General features: G+C 46.9%; 1 protein-coding gene across 2 annotated transcripts in view; it reads left to right on the forward strand.

The window, feature by feature from the left end:
- Window positions 1-17,455, forward strand: part of Gnb4 (G protein subunit beta 4) — a 45,080-nt gene that overhangs the window by 16,080 nt on the left and 11,545 nt on the right. The window contains exons 2-8 of one of the 2 annotated variants that reach the window (XM_075950625.1): window positions 3,142-3,237; window positions 7,479-7,517; window positions 8,944-9,050; window positions 13,047-13,110; window positions 15,069-15,231; window positions 16,595-16,661; window positions 16,756-16,957. In XM_075950625.1, coding sequence (XP_075806740.1) covers window positions 3,181-3,237; window positions 7,479-7,517; window positions 8,944-9,050; window positions 13,047-13,110; window positions 15,069-15,231; window positions 16,595-16,661; window positions 16,756-16,957 — 699 coding nt within the window. In that variant the 5' untranslated portion in view covers window positions 3,142-3,180. Of the gene's footprint in view, window positions 1-3,141; window positions 3,238-7,478; window positions 7,518-8,941; window positions 9,051-13,046; window positions 13,111-15,068; window positions 15,232-16,594; window positions 16,662-16,755; window positions 16,958-17,455 lie in introns of those variants that run through there. The other variant, XM_075950626.1, reaches the window with a different exon arrangement.

Genomic DNA, 17,455 nt, shown 5'->3' on the forward strand with positions numbered 1-17,455 from the left:
AGAAACCCTATCTTAAAAAAACAAACAAACAAACAAAAACTTAGAAGAACCCATTTTTGTTGCTGTGTTGATCTGCATTCTGCCGTGTGGCTCATTACCTCTCCTCACTCAGTACAGTATGTCCCACTTCTCCATGTCTGAATGGCAAATCCTGCCTCTCTTCTTCCCAGAGTTTCTAGCTCTCCCCGGAAGTCTGTCTAGCCTCTCCTGCCTAGCTACTGGCCATTCAGCTCATTATTAAGCCAATCATAAGGTGCCTTGGCAGAGACACATCTTCACAGTGCACAAAAAGCTTATCCCACAACACTGGGAAGGCAGAGGCATGCAGACCTCTGGTGCTGAGAAGCTGCCAGTCTGGTGAGCTCCAGGCTCGGATGAGAGACCCTGTCTCAAAAGATGGTGGACAGGGCATAGGAAATGATACCCCAGTGGGCTGGATAGGTTTATGTCAAGTTGACACCAGCTAAAGTCACCTGAGAGGAAGGATCCTAAATTGAGAAGATGCCTCCATAAGATCTGACTGTAAGTGAGCTTGTAGGGCATTTTCCTGATTGGTGATTGATTAAGGAGGACACAGCCCATTGTGGGTGGAGCCTTCCCTGGGTTCTATAAAAAAGCACATTGAACAAGCCATGAGGAGCAATACAGTACACAGCACCCTTCCATGGGCTCTGCATCAGTTCCTGCCTCCAGGTTTCTGCCCTGTTTGAGTTGCTTCAGTGATGAAAAGTGATGTGGGGGTGTAAGCCAATTTGGCCTCCCCTCCCTGTAGGTTGCTTTGGTAATGGTATTGTATCACAGCAATAGTAACCCTAAGACACCCAGGTTGTCCTCTGGCTTTCACAAGAGCTCGCTCTCTCTCTCTCTCTCTCTCTCTCTCTCTCTCTCTCTCTCTCTGTGTGTGTGTGTGTGTGTGTGTGTGTATATATGTATGTGTGTGTGTTTTCGCATGCACACATGCATGTATGCATGGGGAGAGAGAATTCAGCTTTGAGAGTGGAAGACACACTGCAAGATTTAACACAGAAGGAGAGTGTGTGCTGTAGACATGGGTAGGGAAAAGTCAAGGAGCAGGAAAACAGGTCAGGTGAGAGAGGATGATGACCAGATGAATAGCAGTAGAGGCCCTCAGACTGCATCAGCTCCTGGGAGAGTGGGCAGGGTCACTAATGGAATAGACAGGAAGTTCAGAGGCAAGTGGAAATGAATGAGTCCCAGGATTTTTTTTAAGCTCAAATAATTATAGCAATAGAATACCATTGACTGAAATACAGGGGAATCAGGGTATGTTGGAGATCAGCTTTGAAATATTAAGTTTGAGTTGCATGTAAAGCCATCCAAGTTGGGTATGGTGGCCCACACCTCTTTCATTGCTGTGAAGAGACACCATGACCAAGGCAACTTATAAAAGAAAGCATTTAATTGGGGGCTTGCTTACTGTTTGAGAGGGTGAACCCATGACCATCATGGTGGGAAGTGTGGCAGCAGGCAGGCTGGCCTGGAGCTGGAGTGGTAGCTGGGAGCTCAGATCCTGACCCATTAACTGGAGGTAGAGAGCAGAGACGTGGGCTTTTGAAACCTCAAAGTCCATCACCAGTGACACAGCTCCTCCAACAAAGCCACACCTACTCCAACAAGGCCACACCTCCTAGTCCTTCCTAAGGGTTCCACCAACTGAGGACCAAGCATTCAGATATATGAGCCATGGGGCCATTCTCATCCCAGCCACCACGTCTGTTATTCTAGTTCTTGGGAGGTGGAAGCAGAAGGATCCATTCAAACCAGCTTCAGGCTGGCCCTGGTGTATGCCTTTATCTTAGGGGGTGGCAGAGTCAGGTGATTCTCTGAGCTGGAGGCCAACCTGATCAACATAGTGAGACTCTGTCTCAAAAACAAACAAGGACAGGACAACATCACAAGGCAGCCTCTCCATGGACCTGTCTGTTATCAGTTCCTGTGGTTTGGTCTTAAGTACACCATCTCAAGATCTCTTCCTCATCTTCTGATCATCATTGACCTAAAATAACTGATATAAAGACCAACTCTCTGTATATGGTGGGGTTTGGGGGCACCGGATGTATAACATGGGGACTGGCTGCTCTGAGGTGTGGTCCAGGAGAAGGTTTCTATTGTAGACATGAAGAAGAGCACAGCCAGAGGCACCGAAAGAGTCCAGAGCAGGGAGAGAACGTAGCACACTGAACATGGCCAGTAGACTCAACTGAGAGAGGAGAGAGGGGTGTAGGGAGCGAGAGAGGAAGAAAAGAGAAAGGAAGAGGAGAAGGCCAAGAGAGAGGGGCCGAAGGACCAAGGTTATGTAGGATGGAGGAGCTGGGGGAAGGGAAGCCGGTGCACTGGTGAAGTTCAGGGCAGGAGTGGGGTGAGAAGAGCTAAGAGGAGCCATGGATAGTTGTGATGCTGAAAAAGGCCCGAGGCCAGCATGTCTGCATCTGAGCATGCTGGGAATGAAAAGGGAAAGGGGAAAAGAAAAGAGGAGACAGGAAAGAGGAATGTCTATCCACGCTGGAAACAAAGAGCATTGCTCACTCTGCTGTGTCTGGAGCTGGTGTGGGCTCTTGGGGGAGCTGGCTACGTTCGAATCGCTTACGTGGGATATTCCTTTGCAGAAATTCCTGAATATTCCATTGTGGGCACATATGTATGCAGGTTCCCCTTCATAAAGAGTTTATTTTTGAACATTCCTTCATCGGTATGCATGTGTGTGGACAAGCGCCTCCTTCACGGAAGGTTTGGCAGAAAGGACTCCATGTTGGTCGTAACAACTTTCATGTCATACTCCTGCATAAAATCGCTTTGTAAATGATCTGGTTGCTTATTTATTAAGCAGTTTTAAGTTCCAGTAATAGTGCTTGTCTCGTTTACTTTTGGAAGGAATAAAAAGTTGTGTTTTCGCCGGGCGATGGTGGCGCACGCCTTTAATCCCAGCACTCAGGAGGCAGAGGCAGGCGGATCTCTGTGAGTTCGAGACCAGCCTGGTCTACAAGAGCTAGTTCCAGGACAGGCTCCAAAACCACAGAGAAACCCTGTCTCGAAAAAAAAAAAAAACAACCAAAAAAAAAGTTGTGTTTTCGTGCCTTCCATGTCTATTAAAATAGACATTAATTGACACCCCCTCCTTAGCTCTTCACGTGGGACGCCTGAGGAAAACGGTCAGGAAGGATGAGCGAACTGGAACAGCTGAGGCAGGAAGCTGAGCAGCTGCGGAATCAGATCCAGGTAGGAAGTGCCCCACGTTGAAGCCTCACCACTTAGCTTTGTTTCTGCTGTTTAGTTTACCGTCAGCACACACTAAATCATTCCCGAGGCTAGAAGTGGCTGGCCTGAGCTAGCTGTGATTCGCACACCCGCAACCTCAGCACTCAGGAGGTGGAGGTGGGGGGGGGTCTGGAGTTCAAGGTCAGCCTTTGTTACTTGGCGACCCTGTCTTGTGGAAACATTATGGAAATGGTTAAGGTGTTTTCATCCTGTTTCTAGAGAATTCTCCCCCAAATCATTCCAAGCAACTACCCATGCTAGCAAATGACATCTTACACTGAAAAATGAATAGAAAAATGAGAAACAGACCTCAGGCGGGTAAGATGGCTCAGTGGGTAAAGGTGCTCGGTGCCAAGCCTGGTGACCTGAATTCTGTCACTGGGACCCACACAATGGAAGGAAAGAACAAGCTCCTGACATCTGTCCTCTGACCTGCACATACGTGCTGTGGCGAACATGGCCCACACACAAAGTAAAATTTTAAAATGAATGAAAAGTAGACTGTCGAATCTAGCTGAAAGACAAGTGTAATGATGAGTCTCATCCAGGAAGGCATCGGTGTGAGAGAAGAAGGCTTACCGGGGACGGTGTGACCGAAACCAGTCTCCACACAGATGAAAATATAGTGAAACCCATGATTATTATATGCCAATGGGAAGCACCTAACAAGCCTCTTCTTCACACACGGAGGTTTTGAGTGGGATACGTGGGACAGATCTTACCATATAACTTGAAGCGATTCTATCTCGATAGTATTCTGTTACAAAACAAGCATTCTAAAGGACAGATGTGACGCCTCTCTGTCTCGGAAGGCAACTGAAATGCACAGCAAAGAAGGAACAGATGATAAACTGAAGGACACCTAGAACACTGGTCACCACGCTACTTAGGCTAAGGCAGGAGACTTGAGTTCAAGGCTAGCCGGGTCCACCCACCTTAAAAACAAACAAAAGATACTGAGGTGTTTAGACCCTTCTGTGAGGAAGAGCTGCCGTAGGCTGTGGGTGGGCAAGCACCAGGGGTGGAGTCTGTAAGTGAGTCTCAGGAAGTAAGTGCCCCAAGGGACATCAGTGAAACAGACATTAACTTTTGGGAGCTGGGGGGCATCCAGGAAGGAAAACTGGAAATGAAAGCGTGCTGTACCCTCTTGGCAGCGGGTGGAGGAAGGAGACTGTGCTCTAAGTAGCCCCGCAGCTGCCTGCTTCTTTTTACAGAGAAAAGCACAAGTGAAGGCCAAGCAGGAGAGAGCCTGCTGACCTAGGATGTGGTGGGGGCCTGGCCAGCATGGATGATTGGCTAGTTCAAGACCAGTGGTTCTCAACCTGTGGTCGCGACCCCCTGAGGGGGTCAAACGACTCTTTCACAGGGGTCTCCTAAGACCATCAGAAAACACAGATATTACATTATGATTCATAATTGTAGAAAATTTACAACTATGAAGTAGCAATGAAAATAATTTTATGTTTGGAGTCAACACAACATGAGGAAGTGGGTTAAAGGGTCACAGCATTAGGAAGGTTTAGCATTATACACTGCTCAGGACAGTGTAAAAGTCTGCAGAGATGTTGTGAGAAAGAAGGGGGCGAGAAGATGAAAGGACGAAGAACAGAAAGTGCTATCCAGGGAGATACTCGCTGCCTTTAACAGAAAAGGTGGTTTTCCTGCACCCAGGGTGTAGTTCAGCAGCGGAGCCGGTATTTAGGACATGGAAAGCTCTGAGTTTCATCCCAGCACCAAATATAAAAAATAAAATTAGAAAAATCCCAAGCTGCATCCCTGCACACTGGACCCATACGTCAAAAGTGCTTTGAATGCAGAATGCTTGTACAGTTTCAGCTCTCTGAGACTAGAGAGACGACGGCTCAGAAGTTAGGAACACTGGTTGCTCTTCCAGAAGATCTAGGTTCCATTTCCAGCACCCACAGGGTCGCTTACAACTATCTTTACCTGCAGTTCCAGAGGATCAGCACCCTTATTCTCTCTGAAGGCACCAGGCATGTGCATGGTATACAGACATATTAAGACAGAACACTTACATAAAACACATAAAATTTAAGTTGGGTGTTGTGGCTCATGCTTTTAATCCCAGTGCTTGGGAGGCAGAGGCAGGCAGATCTCTGTGAGTTCAAGGCCAGGCTGGTCTGTAGAGTGAGTTACAGGACAGCCAGGGATACCAGAGAAACCTTGTTTAGAAAAACACAAAACAAAACAAACAAACCCAAAATTTAAAACAAATTTATGATATAAAATTCTTAGAAGTAAACCTGGTAGATATTCTCATACCCTTTGATTAGGAAATAGCTGTCATGACCCACACGGCCTGGGGATTGCCCTAACTGGGTGACAGAAATGAAAAACATGACAGGAATACTCACAGAAACCCTGGATCGGGTGGGCCACATGCTCTTCTGGAGGCACAGCACAGTGGCTTGTTCGGTCAGCGACTCAGCCAGCAGATGGTGGGTAGCTAAGAGAGTTCCATCAGGGAGCCCTCTCGGGCTACAGTCATCCAGGAGGGGGAAACTGGAGTTGGTAGTGTTTGCACACACTGGTTTTAGATAAAGGTCAGTCATTTGTCAACAGCCACACCCAGGCCAGGAGAAAGACTGTACCAGTCCTGTGAACCTGACCTAGGGAAGACTTTTCCATTCCCATGGGTCTGACAGTTGGGGTCCTTGACATGGTCATAGTCATGTCAATAATACACACTCTCTCAGTGTGCTCCAATTAAATATGACGTCAAAAATTCAACAATAAAAGAAAAAACTCAGAAAATTACATCTCATTATATAAACATTTATATATCAAAAAACTATCAAGGGGCCAAGAAAAATGGCTCAGTGGTTAAGAGCGCTTGCTGCTCTTGCAGAGGACCCAAGTTCCGTTCTCAGAGCTCACATCAGGAGACTCACAACTTACCTATAACCAGCTCCACGGATTTAACACTTTCCTGGCCTCTGCAGGCAATTCACACACATATACATATGCATAAATTAAAAACAAAATATATCTTAAATTATCAAGTTTGAAAATTGTACATCTTATAAGAGTCAAGTATCTAGAATAAGTAACGAACTACTATTTGGACAATAAAAAGACAACCTGATCTAAAAATTGGCAAAAGCTTTAAAAGAGGTCCCCTGAAAGACATGGAAACACAGATACACAAGCATACACACATCACACTCAGACACAAACACAGATGTACACCAACAATACCAACAATGTACATACACAGATTTTTTTTTTCTGAGACAGGGTTTCTCGGTTTGGAGCCTGTCCTGGAACTTGCTCTTATAGACCAGGCTGGCCTCCAACTCACAGAGATCCACCTGCCTCTGCCTCTCTCTCGAGTGCTGAGACTAAAGGCGTGCGCCACCATTGCCTGGCACATGTACAGATTTATACTCACAGACAGACAGACACACACACACACACACACACACACTCACACACAGGAAGTGCATGGGAAGATTCACGATAAAATCCAAACCACAGTGAGCTACTTCACAACTAAGATGGCCGTGACTAAAAGCACAGACTAATCGTAAGAGTTGGCGGCGACATGAAGATGCTAAGGAGGTGGAGCCCTGGACATGGCTGGGGCAGCAGCTCTGGGCGATAGCAGGTAGACATCCCAAAGAGATGGAAACCGTGGGAACACAGCATCATGCTTTGAAATTACTGGAAGGTGGAAACCATCTATGCCCCCAAATTCTCAACTACCAGATAGAATGCTGAAAAATCATCCATTAGAACTGTCTGCCTTAAAGTGGAGGCACACGGCTTGAGGCCGCAACATACAGTAACATGGCTGAACCCTGGAAACATGCAAAGCGGAAGAAGCCGTGTACTGTGTGACTTGATTTACAAGAGAGGTCTGATTGGCAGGTCCACGCCGAAAGGACAGAGTGGAGGGAGGAGAAGTCGAGGCGTACAGAGAAGGGGATTGGGTAGATTGGGGACAGACAGACGTGGTAAACATATCCTAGATTGGATTATGACGTGGTTCAATTCTGAATGACTGGAAAACTGCTAAACTGTGTACCTTAAAATGGCCCCTTTTATGTTAGGTAAAGTGTATTTCAGAAAAATTTAAAAATTAAGTGACATGATACAGTAAAGGTTTATTTTCAGTAAACACAGCCTGTTACTCTAGCGGTTCCCCCATCTTAACATGTCATTATTTCTCTTTGCTCTAGGACGCTAGGAAGGCCTGCAACGATGCCACGCTGGTTCAGGTAAAGTGTCCCCAGTTCATGTCAGCGGTTCACATGAAGTATCACAGTAGGGTTACATCCAGATGTTGTTATTCCAGATGTTGTCACTGCTGAAATAGGAGTCTGCGGGACAGTAGGTGCCGTGACACGCAGGGGCGTCTAGTTCGTGCTTGTTCTTCAGCACTTCCTGAGTCTTTTCGTATATGCTGGCTACGCTGTTTTCTTGTGCACTCGTGTGTGTGTGTGTGTGTGTGTGTGTGTGTGTGTGTGTGCGCGCGCGCACGCGCGCGCGCGCGCGTGCGTGTCCGTTGCCCTCAGAGGCCAGAGGGAAGAGTCAGATCCCCTGGAACTGAATTACAGATGCCTGTGAGCTGCCTGCCATGTGGGTGCAGGGAATTGAACCTGGGTCCTCTGGGAGAGCGGCCAATACTGCTGAGCCATCTTTCCAGCTCCATGGCTTTCTTACAGACAGTTAGAGATGTTTTCTTCTTTAATCATTTATTTCTAGTTTCCCTTTGTGACTGCATTTTTTTTCCTATCAAAACATGGTGTGTCCGTATTTGTGGGCACACTGTGACAGCTGGGTACTTATGCGGTGTATCAAATCAGGGTGGTAAGAGTTTCCAGTGTTTGTCATTGCTTTGTGTTGAGAGACCCAGGCTACCTCTCCCTAGTTCTTTTTTTTTTTTAAATATTTATTTATTTATTATGTATACAATGTTCTGTCTGCAGGCCAGAAGAGGGCACCAGACCTCATTACAGATGGTTGTGAGCCACCATGTGGTTGCTGGGAATTGAACTCAGGACCTTTGGAAGAGCAGGCAATGCTCTTAACCACTGAGCCATCTCTCCAGCCCCTCCCTAGTTCTTTATAAACTATCTGATAGGGGCTAGCCGATAGATGTTTGGTAGAGGGCTTGAGGCCAGGCAATTGCCATGCAAGCTTGAAGACCTCAGTGTGATCCCCAAAATTGGAGCACAGTGGAAGGAGGGAAAGGCACCGGCCACAAAGAAGTTGCCCTATGACCTCAGCTTCTACCTCCTGTTCTCTCTCTCCTCCACCCCCTTCACACATACTGCACCCATACAATAATACATAAAACCTTTAAAGTATTTGTAGGCTGGCATGTTTTGCAGACAGCTCTCTTGATGAGCAGCTCAGAAGCCGTCCTGCAGAGGGCAGTTTGCCCAGTCACCCCTGTTCCTTCTCACTGTGGTTGGAGTTTTTTTTAAAAGTTTGGATGTCTGTTTCCTCGGCTGAAAAAGCCTCCTCAGCCCCAGCAGCACACAGGATGACCCCTGTTAATCATGGTTTCCGTGAACTGAACTCACAGCGATGCTCTTGTTCTCTTTGTACCAAATCACCTTCAGCTGCTGCGAATTTGTTTCTGCTTTTTATCTACGCCGTGTCTAAGGTAAAGAGTAATGTTATTGTCACTTTCTAAAGATCACGTCTAATATGGATTCCGTGGGTCGGATACAAATGCGAACAAGGCGCACGCTGCGGGGCCACCTCGCTAAGATCTACGCCATGCACTGGGGATATGATTCCAGGTCAGTGGCTGTCGCTTCTGAAGTTGTTTCCTCAGGAATCATTGTTTGTGTTTTCTCTCTTCAAAGCAAGCCTCATTTGTGCAGTGTTGTAGAAAAGGTGTCAGTTACGAACATGCTCCTTGTACTAGGAATGAATATTCATTGCCAGGTTTAGAGCCGTTTGTTTGTTCCAGCGCGGGGCTCAAACCCAGAGGCTCTGATTTGTTAAAGCTTACAGAGTTTTTAGGGCATGCAAGATGGCTTCTTGGGTAAAAGTGTTTGACAAGTGGTCCCGTAATTTGCACCTGTGTGCCCACAAGTAGACATAAACATACAGAGTAGTAACAGTGTTAATACATAGTTTTTAAAGTTTCTAATATGAGAAAATGCTTCTCAAAAAGATCTTTATCGGGCTGGAGAGATGGCTCAGAGGTTAAGAGCATTGCCTGCTCTTCCAAAGGTGCTGAGTTCAATTCCCAGCAACCACATGGTGGCTCACAACCATCTGTAATGGGGTCTGGTGCCCTCTGCTGGCCTGTAGGCATACACACAGACAGAATATTGTATACACAATAAATAAATAAATAAATAAATGATCTTTATCTAGTGACCTATGGAAACTTTATTTATTTATTTTTGGGCACAACTGCGTTTTTTAAAAGATTTCATTTTACGTTCTAACACACAGTTCTCCCTCCACCTCCCCTTGCCTCCGCCCCAGCCCACTGTGGAAACCACTTAGCGGAGGATTTCTCGCTGTGTTCTAGAATTAATAAGCCTTCCCAGTGAGAAATCGCCCTGCACCCTTAGAGATTAGTAGAGGAAAAAGCTCTCTAAGATAGCGCCCGTCCAGCTCTGGTGAATGCTCCAAGTGGAGCTGGCCTAGTGAGCTACACTTGAGGCTTCTGCATTCCACAGGCACTGTCATCCTTAAATCTCCTTCACATCCTGGCCCAGGTTAGACCTTGAAGAGTTTAAACAGACAGGAGACCGCAAGTCTGGCCCTTTAGGCAGATGAGAGATTTGCACAGAAGACACTACCTATTGCCGGAACTATTTTAAATATACCAGAGTATACTTTTCCACTGTTATCCGGGGTCCTTTTGCCCAGGGCAGAATGATGCTCTTCTGCTGTTCTCAGCACTGGGGGCTTGACGGCAGGCCTGGACTTTGGTTGTGACCCTGGGCTGCTCCTGGCAGCCTATTAGAGGTCTGTTCTTTGATATGGGGATGGCCTAATGACTGCTTGTAAATCAGAGTTGTCTCCTTTGTTATGGGAACAGAGCCTAAAGCCTGCTCAATCCTGGAGAACACTGCTTTCCTGGCATCTTAAATTTTACTCATCTCTAACAGGCCTGGTCAGCAAACACCTCTGGGGTGTTTTTGGAGGAGCAGTCTTTGACAAAAGTCTACTTTCTGTGATTTATTGTCTTCCAAGCAGATTAGTAAAACTTTTATAACGACATTATCTTTACAGAGGAGTGTTATATGTGTTTTCTTAATATGTCAAAACTATTTGTTTTGGGAAGGGTGGTTCCTTTTAAGACAGGTTATTGCTAAGTAGCTCCAGCTAGCCTTAAAGCCATTATTCTGGTGACTCAGGCTCCTGAGAGCTAGAATCACAAGTATGTATAAACCAACCACAGGATTGCTCCATAGTATGGTTAGGGGGAACATCTAGAGACATCCAGAAAAGTCCAGAGCAGAGACTGGGCTGGGCTGTGAGAGGAGGAACTGAGCAGAGAGATGGGGAAGGGAGACAGAGAAGGGGTAACTGGGGGAGGGAAGCCTGTGAGGTGGAGGGAGGTTAGGGGAGGGCAGTAGATGAGAAGAGCTAACAGGGACTTATGAAAGAGGGAACTTGGAGGCCAGTGTGTACTTTGGACCACAGAGAGCCTTTTGGAATTTGGGGCTATGGAATTTCCTTTATACCTGACAAGATTTGGGCATCATTCCTAGCCAAGACTTATATTAAAATAGCAGTTAATAAGCAAATGCTTGGGTAAATTAATGTCTAAATTATGGGTGTTACTATACTTAACTAACTCACCAAAGATTGAATTATACAAAATGAGTATTTTGATTGAATACCACTCTACAGGGTTTCTCTGTGTAGCCCTGGCTGTCCTGGAACTCTCTTTATAGACCAGGCTGGCCTTGAACTCACAGAGGTCTGCTCCCGAATGCTGGGATTAAAGATTAGCACCACCAGGTCCAGCAATGGAATAATCTCTTACTCCCCGGGCGTAACACACATATGCTATTGTTGGTCTATGATCATTTGAGTTCTATTAAATCATTTTGTTGCTGTTTCTGAGTTTAATATAATCTTGATCTATAAGTGGGGAGGGTATTGAACACACTAACATAGTGTATGTGCCTCTTTGAAGGGAAGACAATTTACATAAAGCTAAGGCAGATTTTTTTTTTCTGTAATTTAAGATAAAAATTTTGCCCTGGGCCAGTGGGTGAAAAGCTCTCACCACCTGACGATCTGAATTTGCTCCCCAGAACTCCCGTAGTGGAAGGAGAGTGGTTCCTGCAAATTGGCCTCTGCTCCCCACACTCATAAAAATCAATAAATATGATTTAACAATCTAAAATGAATTTGCCTTGATAATCTAGACTTTTAACCCACAGTCTAATTACTGAACCAATGTTAGTGACTTTTTTTTAATTTTTTTTTCTTCAAAAACCAAATATCACCCAGGAAGCTGCCTCCCTCTTCCAGGTTCTCTGCTAATTAATTCCTGGGTTACTACTCCTGTCTGCACAATGGATGGGTTGATTGTCAGGTTTTCCTTGGTCCCGCTCAGCCCACCTTTGGACCTCCCCTTCTATAGCATAGTTAGATTGGAAACCTTTGCCTGCAAAGAGGAAAACTGAGTGATTTTTGTAATTGTCCCTCTCTTCATAAAGCAAAATTCCAGAACAGAACAACAACAACAACAAAAAATCCAGTGACCACATAGTCCAGAATTCATAAATTGGTGGAGCTTTCTCATAAGCTCTCTGCAGCATAAGCCCCATCTGTGTTTCCAGCTGCATGACGGGAAGGCCCCGGGTCCTGGGACTCCCCAGAATTTTCCTGTCTCTGTTCACTCATCATTACCCCTCCTAGGATACAGTTTATCTTTTGTTCTCGGAAATCCCAGTTTCTGAGGCTGGAGAGACAGTTTAGTGGTTCTGCTCTTCCAGAGGACCCAAGTTCGAGTCCCAGCACCCACATCAACCACCTATGACTCCAGCTCCAGGGGATCTGACACCCCGACCTCCAATGGCACTTGCACTCCAGTGTGTATACAAGCACACGTATACATAGTTAAAAGTACAAAAAACTTAAAACTCCATTTCCTACACGTTGCCCTTTTTTGTTGTTTGTTTCTGTTTTTTTGAGACAGGGTTACTTTGTGTAGCCCTCACTGTCCCAGAACTAGCTCTGTAGACCAGCCTGGCCTCTAGCTCACAGAGATCCTCCTGTACCTGCCTGCATGTGCCTCTGTCTGGGATTAAAGACACGTGTTATCAACGCCCAGCCCACACATTGTCCTTTTATTAATGCAAAACCCTTAATGTAGTCATTTTATGCCTTTGGTTCTTTGGTCTCCGCGGTACCCACAGCACATCCCTTCACTCGCAGGCTCTTGGGTGACAGCCTAGGCTGGATGGGATGTGGATTTGGGCCTGGGTCTCCTGTTAAGTCACTAAACCTGTCAGTCAGGACTAAGCCACTCCACTAGTATCCACGGAAACCTCTATGGGTAACTAAAACGTCACAGGGGGAAACCTGAATCCTAGACAGAGACTCTTTAGTCAGTGGCTAAATATTCTGCTTTCTGTTCTAAGTGTTTGGCATGGAATATAACATTTTTAAAGGATGGCAGAAAAGTTATTTCGGTCTACAGGTTTTATTGGAAAAACTGTGTTCTCTTCTGAAGTGTCCTTCAAAGATGAAATGCATAACTAATTAACCATTTTTCCTCTCAGTGTCCAATTGTTCTTGTGTTTCTCCTCTAGGCTACTAGTCAGTGCATCCCAAGATGGAAAATTAATTATTTGGGATAGCTATACCACAAATAAGGTAGAATTTCTTCATCTTTCTCTTAAATGATCTTGTATTTGTTTACCGCCTGCCAGTTCCTTCTCATTCATAGCCCCTCCTTTTGAGATGAATTTATTCTAGATCCAGACCCGCTATTAGGACAGACACACTTGCTTTTAGTGCTGAGCTCTTTTTATTTCTAGGGACACACTGTAAGAACAATGTCTGTGTCGGTTTGAGTTTCTCTCCCTCTTCCTCCCTCCCTCTTCCTCCTTCCCTCCCTGTCTGTTCCCCCCACCCCTCTTTCTCTCTTTGACAGGCTCCTATTTAGCCCAGGCTAGTCTTGAAATCTATATAGCTGAGGCTAGCCTTCAGCTCTTAGTTGTCTTGCCTCTGCCTCCTCAGTGCTGAGTTTACGGCCATGCGGCACCACACCTGCCTGTGAAGACCGTCATTGTTACATAGACACGAACGTTTACAATTTCCAGTTCCTAGGATGAAATAACACTGACCTTTTTGTTTGGGGTAGATTATGGGTGATAGTTCCAGGACAGCTTTTCCCTGGCTTCCTCCAGAGACCACTTGGCTTTTCTGGGTGACTTAGAAAGATAGACACATTGAATTTGTTGAAATCTAATAGTGAAAATCTGGATTTTCTTACTGTACCCAGCATAAGGAATCCTTGATTCCAGGTTGCTGAGTAGCAGTGAAAACATGGAGGGGGGCATATTTTCTAAGTCACGTACTTTTGTACAGTGTATGCATTAGCGGTAACTGACTGTGCAGTCAGAAGCAGTATTTGGTGAGATGAGTAGGCCTTAAGCCTCTCCCCCTGGAGTGCTGAGGCCGGACTCAGGTCCTTGCCCGTACCCAGCAGGTGCTGTGTCCATGAGCTGCACACTCAGCCTGACTGAGACTTCAAAGGTGACTAATTTGTAAGCTAACAGCTTTTTTGTATCCTGATTGGTATTAAGCTAGTCTCGTTCAAACCTATTTTCCTAAACCAGAAAACCAGATACACTTTTATGATATTATTTTAGTCAAGAGGAAGCGTGGTAGTATCTGTCCCAGGATGTGTGGACACCCTGTGTGGGGTTAGTCTTGTAGATCAGACACCTTCAGCTGTTCCGCCTGACCTGCTTCTAAGTCTCCTTGAGATCCTGGAATGGATGCTGTTATGACAAGGGCACTCATGCAGGCCCCTGGGCAAAGCCATTCGAACTGGCTCTGTCGCTTTTCGGTTCCCTCCCTTTTATGGTTCAGTGTTCAGCACAGGAGATTCCTCTTTTGAGCATTAGTGTGCCAATGATTTTGCTAAAATCTTTACTCATATTTTAGATCTTATTCAATAGACAGGGGCAAGCAGATCTCTTGGAGTCCAGTCTGGTCTACATAAGTAACTCCAGGCCGGTCTACATAAGTAACTCCAGGCCAACCGGGCTGTCTATTAAGAAAGTTTCTCAAAAAGTAAGAACAAAATACATACATACATACATACATACACACACACACACACACACATATATATATATCTTTGCTTTTATTTAAAACATTGAAAGGGTTCTGGGGCTAGAGAGGCGGCTCACTTGGCTAAAAGCTCTTGCTGCTCTCTTCCAGAGGCCCCAAGTTTGGTTCCTAGAACTTGCATCCAGGGCTTACAACTCCCTGTAGTGCTGGCTCCAGGGCATTCAGTGCCTGTGGTTCTGAGGGCACTGCCCATGATCACACAGGCACATAGTTAAAAATAAAACCATCCCTAAAACGAACACTTCAAGTGCAGGTGGCCTGCTAACACAGAAAGGGGCATCCATCCGACGTGCCTGCGGTGTTTCCAGGTCACGTGGCCTCCTTTCCCGAGCTCCTGCCCGTTGTTCTTCGCTATGCCTGATTTCCAGCAAAGCTTGCCTCATCCTAAGCAGGTTTAGGAGTGCACTGAACACCCTTGTAGTCTTTCCCCATAACGAACCCCATGCCTCTGTGCGTTGTTTGTGTGGTAGATGCATGCCATTCCGCTGAGGTCTTCCTGGGTGATGACCTGCGCCTATGCCCCGTCTGGGAACTATGTTGCCTGTGGAGGCTTGGACAACATCTGCTCCATATACAACCTGAAGACGCGTGAGGGGAACGTGCGGGTGAGCAGAGAACTGCCAGGGCACACAGGTGAGCCATTTACCTGCCGCCAGGTCCCCGTCTCCCCCTTCCTGACAGCGGGCACACAGGTGAGCCGTTTACCCGCCGCCAGGTCCCCCGTCTCCCCCTTCCTGACAGCGGGCACACAGGTGAGCCATTTACCCGCCGCCCGGTCCCCGTCTCCCCCTTCCTGACAGCGGGCACACAGGTGAGCCGTTTACCCGCCGCCAGGTGCCCGTCTCCCCCTTCCTGACAGCGGGCACACAGGTGAGCCATTTACCCGCCGCCAGGTCCCCGTCTCCCCCTTCCTGACAGCGGGCACATAGGTGAGCCATTTATCCCCGCTCGGTCCCCGTCTCCCCCTTCCTGACAGCTGAGCAAGGATTCTTGGCAGACTGTGACCAGAGGGAAGCAGCAATTACTGTGGTTTGGAAAGTACTAGCTCCCAGAATGCATATGCACTCCAGTCATTGTTACTTCATTTTGTTGCTGGGGCTGCCCCTGGGGCCTTGAGCTCACTGAGCATGCACCCTGCATGGAGGTGGACTCCTATCCCTCTGTTTTCTTCTTTCAAATATAACTATTGCTTTGTAAGCATGATAAATTTTGCTACCCCCCCAAAAAAATCCAGACAATCCTAAAAAATACAAAAGAAAGCAAATCCAGCCTTCTGCGCTTTCTGCTGCCCTGGAACAAGGTTCGGGACTGTATTGGCTGGCTGCTGGGATCATGTCTCCAGCAGCACTGTCACCGGGCGGGCAGCGGTGCTTAGTCCCCAGGCCCTGTTATTCAGGAGGCCCCTGCCACTCCGATCCTTCCCGTCTGTGGTTTGGGTGCTGCCGGCTGACCACTCCCTGCTGTCTGGGGACTCTGGAATGCTGATGGACAGGAATCATGCAGATGTTGCATCTCCCATAACACGTTCACAGTATTTTTAGGGTCTTCCCCAGTGCTGGGCCCATTCTGCCATAGGTTCTAGGCTATAGGAGCAAACTCTCTCGGGTGTGTCCAACCTGCAGCCTACAGACTACAAGGAGCCCAGGGAAGCTATGAATGCAGCCCAACACACTGTCACAAATATACTGAAAATAAAAACACTCCTCACAATTTTTAAAAATCCAACTGATTGGTTCTTAAGCGTGAATTTTGTAGATGACAGTGTTGTGGTCACAGTGTCAAGGTTAAACACTGTGCTGCGGCTAACAGGCTACCGTGCTTGATGCGGTCACTTTGAGTGCTCCCGTGTGATACATGAGAGCCTCAGAAGACAGCGAGGAACTGGAACCATTAAAGCAGAGCCACATGGCCCACTGACAAGGCCCTGTTGCCCGAGTTTTTATCCTAATCCTGTGTCACTGGATCGGTGGCCTGACATTTCTGCTCTCCGCTGCAGGCTACTTGTCCTGCTGTCGATTCCTAGATGACGGACAGATCATCACCAGCTCAGGAGACACGACTTGGTGAGTTCCTTCCCAAAGAAGCCTGTCTTCGTGGGCACAGACCCTGGGGCGGGATGCAGTCATTTTGTGTCTGCCCTTTTTCGTTTCCTCACAGTGCTCTGTGGGACATCGAGACGGGGCAGCAGACTACGACCTTCGCAGGACACTCGGGTGACGTGATGAGTCTCTCACTGAGTCCTGACCTGAAGACCTTTGTTTCTGGTGCTTGTGACGCGTCTTCAAAGCTGTGGGATGTCCGAGACGGCATGTGTAGACAGTCTTTCACAGGACACATCTCGGACATCAATGCTGTCAGCGTAAGTGAAGCACGCTTGGCTTTTTGTTCTGTTGGTTTGTTTTGGGGACAGAGTCGTGTAGCCCAGACTATGAGGCTGATGAAACCCCCTACTTCCGATCCCCCTGACCCTCTCAAAACTGCACTGTCTAAGTGCTGAACATGACACCATTATAACAAACAGAGTGCTTTTGTGATTCTTACGACCAGCATCTTTTAAGCCGTACTGAGGAGTGTCTACGGAAGTTAGGTCATTTTAGATATGATTAACTTAGGCAAGTGGAAATCATATTAGTATGTCTTTATTGGCCAGGGCTAGCCAGGGGTTAGTCAGGACTACAGTTTTCCTTTGGGGGCAGGCCCTGTCCTTGAACTGCTGTGGGGGCTGGCGCAGGCCTGGCCCGGCCTGGGCTGTTGCGGGTGTTGAATATTGATTGTCCTTTGTTCTTAGCTTTTCCTAAGAAACCGCTTGTTCAATCTCAGGAAACTGGAAATAAGCCTGGTCTCTGAGAGAAGCGTG

Source organism: Microtus pennsylvanicus, chromosome 16, assembly GCF_037038515.1.
Source record: "Microtus pennsylvanicus isolate mMicPen1 chromosome 16, mMicPen1.hap1, whole genome shotgun sequence".
In the NCBI taxonomy this organism is placed as follows: domain Eukaryota; kingdom Metazoa; phylum Chordata; class Mammalia; order Rodentia; family Cricetidae; genus Microtus; species Microtus pennsylvanicus.